The 13,187-nt window shown below is 42.2% G+C and overlaps 1 protein-coding gene across 1 annotated transcript in view; it reads left to right on the plus strand.

Annotated features, from left to right (window-relative positions):
• Positions 1-2,913: 2,913 nt before the first annotated feature.
• The window catches only part of KCNH7 (potassium voltage-gated channel subfamily H member 7), a 503,315-nt gene continuing 493,041 nt past the window's right edge, over positions 2,914-13,187 (plus strand). Inside the window, exons 1-2 of the mRNA XM_075529404.1 lie at positions 2,914-2,989; positions 4,623-4,853. Coding sequence (XP_075385519.1) covers positions 2,914-2,989; positions 4,623-4,853 — 307 coding nt within the window. The remainder of the gene's footprint in view (positions 2,990-4,622; positions 4,854-13,187) is intronic.

The raw sequence follows: 13,187 nt of genomic DNA on the forward strand, positions 1-13,187 counted from the left end.
GAAGGTTATTGAGAATGAGGAAATATCTCAAGAAACATGAAGCCCCTTTTCTCCAGGTGGCTGGCGTGGGAGGTGTTGGTGGGGGAAGAAAGTGTAATTCAAAGATTTCTGAACTCAATAGCACGTAGAAAGTAGTATCCGACTCATAAATGAAGGTATTATGCACTGTTGACTTGTACACATGAATATCTCTGGTCATATGACAAATGGATTTAGTAATTCAAACTGCATTTTGAAATACCTGTTTCCTTTATAAGCAATATCCAGTCACTGAATTTTCATGCAACTAAAGACAGCAAAAGGTAAAGAAGTAGTAGTCATATGAGCTTGTTGTAACTTACTGCTACATCGCTATGCCTTTATACTGTACATGATAGCTTAATTACGACCCACTGTACATGCAGGTTGCTTAATTGTCTGGAATCTTTGACATTCGTGGAGAGAGAAGAGTTTAGATTTAGTTCAGACAATACATAGGAAAGGAAAGCATTGTGGGAACGAGGTGCAAATAGCGACCTGTCTTTCCATGTGTATCCAATGACCATAAGTATATGAATACCGCCGGACCACTTGCCTGAGTTTGCAATTCTATTGTCTGTGATGTGGTTGAATATAGGCAGAGAGCAGTTACTAGTGGCAGAGTCAGAGTCAGCACCACGGATAGCTCCACGCATTCCATTCCCAGGAAAGGAACTCCTGTTGGTCAAGTCCTTGGGCAGCAAGGGGACTGAAAAACTGAATGATCTACTTAGAAAGAAAACCAGAGAATGGCCGGTAAAAGTGGGCTCGGGTGTTTAAAGTGATACTTTGGATAAACGTGTTGTTTCAAAACTCAAGAAAAGACGTATTTGAATCTCAAAATACCCTAAGAATCTGTGGCCTATCATAGAAGATTCTTTATAAAGTAAAGCTAATTTGTATTTCTGTTCATTTCCATTACTCTGATGTGGAAGAGGAGGAATTGCTTAGGTTTTTGTGTGGAAATAGATATTGGAAGGAAAGTTTTCTGTTGATTTCCTCTTTGGTTTCCACCTAATCCTTCCTGTCTGCTCTCCTAGGTCCCAACTTCCTTTTCTCACTAAAGATTTGAGACTGTAACTGAGAAACTATGAACCAGCTGACTTAAAGCACAGGCGGAGCAGGTTCATGGGCAAGAAGAACCCTAAAACCATGCAATCACGTGGTTGTAGAGAGGTTTCTCTCTGTGTCCCTGCTGCCAAGAGGGGAACCTGAGAGTCAGCCTTGTTCTACTCCTGTAGGAGCTAATGGGAACAAATTCCATTTAAGACGGGGCGGGGGGGGGGGACGGGGGGGGGCGGTGTAGCAAACCATGAAGCTCAAGGTGGACATAACAGAAAAGAAAGGAAGACAATCAAGAGGGGGAAAATACTAGAAAAATAATGTAGGAAAAACTCTGCTCCGGTGGCTTGGTCACATTTGATTTCCTAAATTCCCACGATAGTTTTGACAGAAGTGTACACTGTGAGATTCCCAGATTTGGAGGTTCTGAGAAGCAACGCCTAAGAGGACACAGTGTCCTAACCAAGACGGCGCCTGACAGATAGTGGGAGTGGACAGACGGGTGTCTCTAGAGTCCGGTAGAAGAGCGACTCTGGCTGGAGGACACACTTAGGCTATTACCTGTGAGCCCCTCCCACCTTCGGTTCCTGTCACCCTCTTGCTTCCAGCCTCCTCCATCTCGAACTCCACCCTTGTTTCAAAGTCCACAGCCTTTTTTCTCCAAGCCTCCCAGCACCCAGAGACTCATTCACCCCAACCCACAACTCCTCAGTGGCTCCAGCGGTGATCACTGGGCATGCTCAGCAGTGCGGGCTTGGCTGTGGGCAGGGTCAGGCGGGTCACTCACACCTGGTTCGGTGTCCACTCCTGCACTCGCAGGGATCCGCACTGCACCTCCACCCTAACGTGGCTCTCTGGTCCTCCAGCCACCTGAGCGCCACCTCTCCCGAGGAGGTTTCCCCACCACTCTTTTCTCTACAGCTCAGGAGGAGGATGGCGCAGGACGGACAGTGTTTTGTTCCGTTGTACAAAGAGTGGCTGGGAGTTGGAATTGACTCAAAGGCAACTAACAACTACAAAGGGGTCCCAGCCAGGGCTACAGCGGGAGGAGCTTGGAGACAGAGCTCTGGGGCTGGGAAGGGGTGGGGGGCTGGGGCGACCACCTTGCCAAGAGTAGCTGTTTGTCCACTGAGTTTTGGAGATTTCTTGGCCGGCTTCCGCGAGAGCACGCTTGAGTAATCTGAGCTGTGGCAGCGCCCAAGCTCCCTGGATAAAGGGTGTGTGTGTGTGTGTGTGTGTGTGTGTGTGTGTGTGTGTGTGTGTGTGTGTGTGTGTGTGTGTGTAGGGGGAGAGGGCGGGGACAGAAACAGAAACGTCAACCCCACCTCCCTCCAGCTTTCCTTTTTTCTCCCCTTCCAGCAAAAGCCTCACCAGTCTTCCAGGCTCCCCCGCTGCCCCCAGCCCCCAACTATTCTCATGGCTCTGGGCACCCGCCAGGTTCAGCCCATTTGCACTGGGAAATTGGCGCTGCTTGGGAGAAGAGAAACAGATCAATTGCCCTTGTGACTCCCCGCCCCCCTCTCCCCACCCCACCCTACCCCCGCTTCTCCCGCCCTCCCCCTCACCCCGCCTCCTGGCCTCTCCCCACCCCCAAACCCGCTCACCCGCCGCAGTCCGGCGCAAGGCCCCCTCCTGGAGGTGAGAGAATGGCTTGGACTCCAAAGGGGACAGCAGGTCCAGAGCGGTGCTGCTAATGGGGAGAGATCGCTGGTTTCCGAAGAGGATGCTCTGGCACAAAGCGCGGCTGGCGCGCTGGCCTGGGCTCTAGCTGCCCAGAGATCCCGGGAGAACTCCTGAGCTCGCGGGGAGCGCTCCTCAGAAGACTGGGTCAACATGCCTGTTCGCCGGGGGCATGTGGCACCACAAAACACATTTCTGGGGACCATCATTCGGAAATTTGAAGGGCAAAGTAAGTTTATTTGTTCTCCTCTCTCTCCCTTGCTTTGGTAGTGCACTTGGCGTCCACCGCTTCCAAGCCTTGGAAAGCGGCAACTCCAGGCTCTGTGAACTTAGATGCTGAGACACTGAGCCAGGAGGTTCGAATGGCAGCTGGAGTGTTGTCCCCCACTGATATTAATTTTGATTTACATTTTAGATTACGGTTTCCATGATAGCAGGCAATTTGATCCCTCCTCTCCCCTGCTCCATTATCCTGCTTGCTACTTAAGGTCCTACTAGTCTACTATCTTAAAGGGAACGTGCTAGGATAGCCTGGGTTTGCATGTTGATGCTGTTTGTAGGGCAGACTTTTTCAAAGTCAGGAGCAGGGCAAAACCTGCTGCGAGTGGAAGCACGGAATGTAAATGGTAGCAGCGACGCAAATGTCTATGCAAACTATATTTTACCTTGACCGAATTGCTGGGCTGTGGCATATCTGGGAAGCTTGCTGGCCTTTACTTGATAGAAGCTAAACTTTGCATTAAAACAATGCAAATATACACCACGCAGGAGCATATGGCTAAACCACAGCAGGTTGCTGCTGGATCCCCAAACAAGTAGCTCATTATTTAAAATATTTATTTCTGGCCCGTTTATTATCCTCTTAAAATTTCCACCTAGAAATTTAGAAATTGAGGTATAATAAGTAAATCCCACCTAGAATAAATGGGGAGAAATTTAATGTGCTCATGCGGAATTAATTATCAGTGTTACATAAACTATATTAGTTTGAGATCCTGTATTTGTTAATTTATATTGACCGTTACTTGTAACCATACGAACATATGGTTATGTTGTATAATTTGCCTTTGTTAGGCATTATATCATATAAGGTTTATAAATTTGTTTAATGTTGTATGGATCTGGTAACCTGTGCTCCTAATGAACTTGTATATTCTCTTTCACATCTTATCTGGAGAAGTAAATTTCATCTGATTATAATTAACAAACCTTCTTATTAAAATTTTTATTACTGTACAAAAATTGAATGCTTTCCCAATTCAAGGTAAAAGCAAAAAATTTTTTTAAGTTTTATCACATTTACTGTATGGTGTAACTGTTTTCATCTTCTGGAACACATAACCCAAGCTTTAGCCCCATCACACTGCTAAGAAATTTGAAATCATGTGGCAAAGGCTAATTTTTTTTCATAATGTGGTATGCTTAGAGGGACAGAAAAAAACCTAAATCTAAGAATCATAGCTACTTTGAGAAAGTTGAATTCCAAGGAAGGACCAAGGTTGAAGTGAGAAATCTGACAGCTACAGGATCTTTCACTGTGTTGACTTTAAAATATTTGCCATAAAATTAAATGGCTGTTTGTGCCCTGGGAGTAGCAGGGTTTGATACCTGAACTATTTGGGAAATTATGTTCTCATAATTTGGAGAGTGATACTTTCATACTTTTTGTTAGAATCACTCTGGCCCATTCATTTCAAGAGGTTTTTTTTTCCTTCTTTTTTTTAACTGCTCTAAGCAGTTAGAAATTTGGGGATGCACCTACTACATTTCAAGCCTCCTATCATGCAACGCATTGTGCCAGTGTTTATGAGAGTCCTGTAAAAAGCTTTTGTAAAGATGCCTTCCTGTTCTTATTATTACAGATAAAAAATTTATCATTGCCAATGCCAGAGTGCAGAACTGTGCCATCATCTACTGCAATGATGGGTTCTGTGAGATGACTGGTTTCTCCCGGCCAGATGTCATGCAGAAGCCTTGCACCTGTGACTTTCTCCATGGGCCCGAGACCAAGAGGCATGATATTGCCCAAATTGCCCAGGCATTGCTGGGATCAGAAGAGAGGAAAGTGGAGGTCACGTACTACCACAAGAACGGTAACGTGTACCCATTCAGGATTCCTTGTATTTGCCCATGTGATTCCACTGAAATGAAATGTAGACAAATGATGACTCAACATTTATATGTTGAGAAACTTCAACTGTTTGGTAGATATAAGATTTATTTGTAGTATTTTAAGATCCATTAGTGGACTATAGGGATTTTTTTCCTTCTTTAAGGAGGCGGCTCTATCTGAACTCTCTCTGAAGTGCAGTAACCTAATGCCAACCCGGGCAAAATGCCGCAAATCAGTCTTACCTTCACCTCTCTAAGCAATGGTATGAAGAGCAATAATTTACTGTTTGCTTTGATTTGTGTTTGCTAAGAGTGGAGTGTAAAGAGCTTTAGGTGCTGAAATTTGAAAATAAACTGTCTAACTGAAGCAATTAGAGCAATATCATAAATGTTGCTTGGATACTCAGCTTTACTTGATAGACAACACCTCTGGTTTCTTCTGCTCCATTTGATGCCAGGCTAAGTGTGACCTATAGGGGTTCCTGAAATTGATCCAATAGCCTTATGCATTTTCAAATAACAAAGGTGGTTAATTTCAGCATTTGTCCTGATACAAGAAATGGAGAAAATACGCATGGAAGTATTTGTATTCATTTTCACGACTGCAGCAAAACTGAGGTTTCAAACTTTAAGGTGAGCCCTCAACTTCAAGGACACTTCCACCTTCCAAATTGGCAATGAATGGAAGTATAAATATATTAGTACACAAAAGGTTTTAAAAACCTACATGTAATGCACTTACCTGTACAAATCATACTTTGCCAAACTCCTGTGTATGAAATATCCCCCACTTTTAAAAAGTTTATTTTACACCACTTTGATTTTAGGAAAGACTGCTTTTGCTGAAAGAAAGAAATCCAAAGAGGGTTTTTGCTGTCCTGATATAAAGCAAAGTGAAACGAGCATTCGGCTTTGTTTGGCACTGACCATTCAAGAGTATGGTGGTGTCTTTAAGTCCCTTCGCCAGGGACTACACTCAGCATCTCAGCTTCTGAGCACCATAGCTCTTAACTATGCATGTGAACACTGCATGCTAGTGTTATGTTAGGCTTTCTGTGCTCATTGATGTGATTTTTAGGTTACTTTTTGGATGTGGGGACTGTCATGGTTTCCAATATACACTAATGGCAATTGTTTCTCCCTTTTATGTCATTTTGCCTTAAAGAATGTTCCATAGGAATTCTGTACTTTTGAGTAGCAGGGGGAGCCTGCATACTCATATGTACATTCTCAAAGGTGCTCGCTGAATGACAGTTGGTAATTTCAGGTTAAAGATAAGTCAATTAAAAACTAGACAAACATGCACTTAGTTAATTTTCCTGATATCATTTCATCATTGATTTAGTTCTTCTTGATTGACAGAAATTATTGAGGTAAAGTGGTAGCATACTGTCTAGAGTTTGAAAAATCTTGGGCTTTTATAAATGTATGATATGCTGTAGCTTCGATCATGTAATGACTCATCATTTGGTAAGCTACAGAGGAAAAATTCCAACAGGGAAAAGGTTTAATTCTTCCTGTTACTTTCTTATAATTAAATGATAACTGGATTTTTTAGGATTGATTTGAGTGTGTATACTCAACAACCTATTATTGGAAATAAACAGATTTGTCTAAGTTTAGATTAATCTGGGGAAAATGATATGATTGTATCAAACAGCGTAGACATCACTTTTTAAGTTTCTTTCCGAATGTTTTTTCACTCTTCAATTAGTTTGGTTGCCAGACTAGAAATAGCCTAATTGATCCTTTGTCTTGAAAGCATTTCTTGGACTAAAGCTCTCACTCTCCAAATGCAGTTTATGCTCTGATGCCAACAATCTGGACTTTCAGAATGATTTGCGTGTCTGGTATTTTTTCTTCATCTGATTACCTAACATGATGTTGACACCGTCTATACTGTGGTTGCTACGGGAAATGTTGAGACATGCTGGGTTATTAATTTTGGAGGCCAATTTCAGAATTTTTAAAATCAACTTACATAATTGATGTTTACTATTACCCCCAAACTCTCCAAAGAAAATGGACCTAGCCAAAATTTTCAGAAAGTGTTTTCATATGGAAGTTTAATTTATTACACCGAAAGAGTAAGGGTGATCCATTGAAAGCTGATTAACTTGTATAATATGAGCATAACAAATGCTTAAAAATAATTCAAGGTGAAAGCAAGCATGAGTGTAAAAATATATACAGTGCAGATGATAGTGGGTTGAATAATGCAAATCCTCCTGAGTGTTTTTGTTGTGCTATTCAAATTAAAATGTCCCTGTTTTTAGCAGGGAATTCTTATTTGTTTGGTTAGCCACAGGAACAACTACATTTGGTGACAATTTTATTTCTGTTGGCTTCATTTTTAGATGTTATTTAATCTACAAAACCTTGGAAATCTTTAGCATTAATGGCAATCTCTGTCTGTTTAGTGTCATTTTATGTGAGGATTGAAATGATGGGTCAAGCACCTTCCTTCCTTTTTTTTCCCAATGGAAAACAAAAACAAAAAGCTAATATGAATGACCTTTTTAGAATCTTGCTTATTTGCTTTGAATGTCATAAACTTGAACTTTCATTACTTGCACAGTTACCTTGAATAGAATCTTCAGAGTTTATTGGATTTATTCTCATGGCAACTACAAATCAATCAGGGCTTGGAAGTTCAAATGCTTGGAATGTTTTGCCTGTTAAAGGCCTGTTAACCCTTCTGCATTTACAGAAGCAGGAAAGGGGAGAAACCATCATTTCCACTGGTTTGTGTCACAAAGTTTGCTGATGACTTTCTTGAGAAGATAATGTGCTTGTACGTGGTTCTTGACGGGAACCCAGTGAATGTCCCCTTTCTCCATTCTCTTATCCAGTATTTCACAGGGATACAAGGAGTGATATATACACAATGAGCAAATTAACAAGTTGAGATATTATGCTCCATTTGTTTTTCCTACTTACTCCTCTGAGAGTAGCAAAACTCTGGGCAAAGTATGAATTTCAAAAGCTTGTTTTTCAACGGTGCCCAGAGGCTTTGTGGACAGTCCAAATGCATGGTCTGCATTCGTATTGGTGCAGTGCACAGTGAGCGGCACGATCCCACGGTGCAGCAACACTCCCTACTATGCTCTTTTAATGCGATTTCATGCGATTGCCTCCGAATGGTTGTTTATCAGAACATAACAATTTTAAAGCCCCAGCAAGCTGCAGCGGAAGCATTTGACAACCCTCCCTCTGAGGATGCTATTCGACAACCCGAGTCAAGACTTCACAAATCACTCTTGGCAGCTGTGAAGAATTACTTCAGGTGATAAAACTGTCAATCTTTTGACATAAACCTCCAATTAGGCAAAATTACAATTTCCCAGAGGCATTTATAAAGGGGGCCTATATTTAATAACATACTACCTGATTAGCAGCAGCGTTGGAGACCCAGCAAATGTTTCCATTGTTAATGGGTTCATAGTTTGAGAGAGGATATTAGTAGTCAGGAAACAGAATAGGGTAGTAGGTCATCCCTTAATTTACAGCTTACCTGATTTGGGCATATAATAGAATGAAGCTAGCTAGTCAAAATGCTAAGCCACTTTAAGGATGCATTAATATGGGATGCTGACCTTAATATCTAGCAACTCTAAATATTTGGAATACAAAAGTAAGTTTCTCCAAGGAAAAGAAAGGTCATTATTCTCTAAGGAATTATGGTTGAAATGTCTTAATTTTATTTTTTTTAAGTTGTAGGTTGTTTGAAAGTTGACAGAGTACATTAGCTTCCCATTCAGTAATTCATCCATATTTTGTTGCGTGAGAATTGTTAGGGTGTTCTTATCTTTTGCGATCGTTCCTTCAGATCCAATGCGACGGCAACTGTGTTAACAAGTCAGAAACACACAGCACTACTTTCATTATCATTAATGATGCTTAAAGAACTGAAAGATAAAAAGGAGCTGAACAGGATACCACTCATATTAGGAGCAGTACAAAGTCATCGAAGCAATGTTTATTTCAGCTAAACTCAGAAAAGGTCTTGGTTTAACAATACTGACTTTACAGAGCTACAGAGTCAGGGACAAAGCTCGCGGCAAGTGCTGCATTGCTATGGGTAAAAGTTCACATGCTTATCACGTGAAGGATTTTGTATTCTTCAAAGAATTGAAAACTTTTTTGAGCTTCTTGACAGTGGTTATCACTCACTTTTCTTACTATTTGGAAATTTTGTTAGTTGCTGTCAAGTTGGTAGTGACTCATGTGCAGACTAGAGCTTCTTATAGGGTTTTCAGAAGGAAGATCACCAGTTCTCTCCTCCGAAATACCTCTGTGTAAATTTGAAGTCTTTCACGTACTTAACCGTTTTTGCCACCCTGAAAGTGCCATGGTTGTGTGACGGCTGCTAAGTCATAATGTTAGTATAGCTGTGGAGTGTTTATCTCCCAAGGCTCACGATGTTCTCAAGAAATTGCTTTCTAAAACACAGACTATATCAACTCTTAAATGAAAACATCTTCCTATAAAAGAAACCTTTAGAACTTAAGGTCAATTACCCCTCCGCATCTACATCGCAATTCAGAAATGAATATCTTGAGGTACATAGATATATTGCTACCTTTTGTCCTTTTTACTTAATAATAACTTGATGAAGAGAAATTGAGCTCCATTAAAGTTTTAATACCCTGACATAAATCCTATGATAATAGCGTTATACGTGTTGTAGGCGTATTGAATGCTTAGCTCCCCTACATCCTAGATTATGAGTAGAGCCGAATGCTAGTTTTTAGACTAGGACAGGAATATATTGTATGTGTGTGCAATTCAAGCAGCGAGAATGATGTTTCAGTAGTGTGCTGCCTAGAATTTATTCTGGGAGTCAATTTTAATTTCAGGGTGATACATTTGAATGTTTTAATGAGCAGAAGATTGTGACAATTTTATTGTTAGGCTTGGACTCCCTGCGACCCTATGCTCTGCAGAACCAACCAGCGCCCGTCCCTAAGCCATCCTCGCCATGGGGATATGTTTGAGCAGATACTTTTGATCACCGGATGAGTTCATTTCCCAAAGGGGCTTGCACTTTTTCCTTGACTTTCTGCTTTACCAAGCATGATGTTCGATTCCAGGACTGGTCTCTCCCGATAACTTCTCCAAGGCACTCGGTGTACAGTCTCACCATCCTTGCTTCCAAGGAGCACTGAGACTATAGTCATTCCATGACAGTGTTGCATGTTCTCCTGGCATTCTGTGATATTTTCCATACCTTTTGCCAGCACCGTAATTCAAGTAAATCAATTCTTCTACAACCTTTACTTATTTCTCACCCAAGTGTCAGATGCACACGAAGTGTTGAAATACCCGGGGTTCGGGCAGGTGCGCCTGAGCCCTCAAAGGGAAATCTTTGCGCTTTTAAAACACTAAAGGCGTCTTGCGCAGCAGGTTTGTCCAATGCGACGAATCAGTTGATTGTAACCATAGTAATTCCCCAAACTGCTCAGTAATTTCTATGTCCCTAAACATGGTAACATCGCACGGACTCTGGCTATCGCATTTAAATACGATCGGGTGTGTTTGCTCACAAAAAGGAATCCTCGATATAAACCTCTCCTCACATTTTGAAAAATGTATTTTGGCTCTGTCCTGCGTGAACCCGATGTGTCCTGAAACTGGGTAATCTCAATCATCTCGGCTCATCGGTCCCTTTTCACCACCTGCCAGCACTATAACTTTAAGCATTCCTGGCGCTGAAAAGAAGCCGTGCTGCGAGATAACCACTCAGTTATTTTCACATCCAGGGGGCTTAAGACCAGGGTCATTTTAGGGCTACAGGATAGGCGAAGCTTCCGTAGGAGGAACTTGCTTCTACTTGACTCTTGCGTCTGTTATAAATAGTCACTGAATAACTTGCTGGCAGCCAGCCAGAGAAAATTGCTGGCAGACATCCAGTAAGGAGCGTCCTAGGATAGCTGGGCCACGGGGAAGGGGCAGTTGGAGTGTGAGGGGTTGAGGTATTACCACGCCTCTGCCTGTCTAAATTAGACACCTCGGTGTGGTTTTCTGTTTTTGTTTGTGTCTTTTGTTTCTCTCCCCCTGCATCCTAAATGCAATTGATCCCAAACTCCCCCAATCGTTACATGAAACATATATTTCAATGTCATATGCGCATCTCCAGCCAATCCCTTGGTGGAAGCCCTTCAAATCCTGCTTCTGGAGGGTTGAACTCTCTAGTTTTCCCTTCTTCTCTAAACAGTTTTCCACAGTGGTATCAGTGAGCTATTCCTGAACCAAGGATACTGAGACTGACTCAGAGAGAGCGTCACTGACAGTGAAATTCATGTTCATGTGATGCGCACGAACAGTCTCATTAGGTGTACTCTAGCTACACTCAATCTACGAGAAGACCACGAAGTCCCAGGGACCCGAATAACTTGCCAAATAATGGCATTAAGGCGTCCTGATCCCAGAAAAACTTGCCGTGCTGTTGCTCAGAACACCTTATAGCATCGATTGGCTGACAAACCTGCTTGACTTTGTGAACGCTCTCAGGATAAAGTTCTAGAAGAATCCTTAGCAGGACATTGGTACATTTCCATTAGGATACATGTAGCGAATCCAAGCTTGATTCCTAGATCTGATACTTAGCTCGGTGGACTTGACCAAGCCTAAGTCTTGGAGACCTCTGTTTTCTGATACACATTCAGAATACATCTTTCAGATGCTTGTTGGATGACTGAATGCGGTGGGAAAATCTGTAACATATTTCTGGCATGATTTCTTATAGTAATATGTGCTTATTAATAAATATCAATTAAGTGAAAATTTTCTCAAGGTTCCCACAGACCTTATGTTCCTATCACATTTGATTTCTTAAGGTTCCCAACTAAACCATGCGATTTTATGCCACGAATACTGTGCTTCCGCCACGTGTCTGTCGTACTGTGGCGGCGGGTGTGTTGCTGTGTCACCAATATTTCAAATAAAAGCAGCGTCGCCCCAAGTGACCAGACTTCCTCAGAGCCTCCCGGAGACAGCACTCTGCTGCACAAGGCCTCTAGCAACTGTTGGAAAGCCACAGGTTACTTGGAGCAGTAAGGTGGTCCAGACCCAACCTCCGGCATTTTCCATCACCTCCTATGCATGTGGAAATTGGCCATTAAATAAGGAATTCCGGAGTAGAATCTATGCATTTGAATTGTAGCCCTGTTCAAGAATACCAGAACGCGGGCTTCCAAAAGAACAAACATCTGTTTTGGAAGAAGCACAGCCAGAATGTTCCTTAGAGGCGAGCATGATGAGCCTTTGTCTCAGGTACTTTGAACTTGTGTTCCAGAGAGACCAGCTCCTGGAGAAGGACGTCATGTTGGGGAAAGTAGAGTGTGGGAGGAAAAGAGGACGCCCCTTGATAAGATGGTCTGACCCAGCAGCTGCGGCAATGGACTTGAACAGCAGAAGCAGGCACACGCCTGGCTGATGTTCTGTGCTGTTGCACAGAGAGGGCCCTAAGTTGGAGACAACTCAACGACACCTAACAACACCTAACTTTGCTCATCCTTCAAAAGATTTTATTTATCAATAATTTAAAAATTTGAAAATCTCTCTGAATGCATTGCCCCTACCTCAGCTCCTTACCTTATCCGTCACAATTCTAGAGATGGATAAAAATATTTCTTTTCCTGATGTCCCCACTACCTGCTCCAGACATACATTTAATCTTCCCATTTCCCTATTGTACTTGGTTTTCATTCCAGTGTAACATCGGGAGTGTGCTACACATTATTATATAATATCAGAGCTAATTCTATTTTTAATATTCTCCAGAGGAAGACCATGTCGTATGAATTTCTGAGTCTAGAAGAACGGTTAGGTATCAAGTAGGTGCTCAGAATCAAGAGAGGATAGGAAATAGACCATGGAGCAAAGGGAAGTAGGAAGGGATTATGAGCAGGAGATGATGGGTAAAGTGAGCCATAGAGAAAGTGTGAAGGAGCCCTGGTGGCCCTGTTGGGTAAGAGTTGGACTACTAACTGTAAGGCAGGAAGTTCAAATGCACCAGTCTCTCCATGGGAAAAAGACGAGACTACCTGGTCCAGTAAGATTCACAACCTTGGTAACCCTATACAGCCTGCCGTGTGTTGGCGGTGACTCAGTGGAAGTGGAGAGATAGTGTGATATTTTGATTTTTCTCAGTTTTCTTGTTTCAGAGTAATGTAGCCTTAATTTAATATATGGCCATTTATTGCATTGTCTAATAAGTGAAAGGACTAAAGAAAATGATTTAACCAGTAATTATACAAATAGCTAGGCACCAAGTATCTATCACTCATTGACAAGCCCTCCAGGATGACTCC

This window comes from Tenrec ecaudatus, chromosome 13, assembly GCF_050624435.1.
Source record: "Tenrec ecaudatus isolate mTenEca1 chromosome 13, mTenEca1.hap1, whole genome shotgun sequence".
Taxonomy (NCBI): domain Eukaryota; kingdom Metazoa; phylum Chordata; class Mammalia; order Afrosoricida; family Tenrecidae; genus Tenrec; species Tenrec ecaudatus.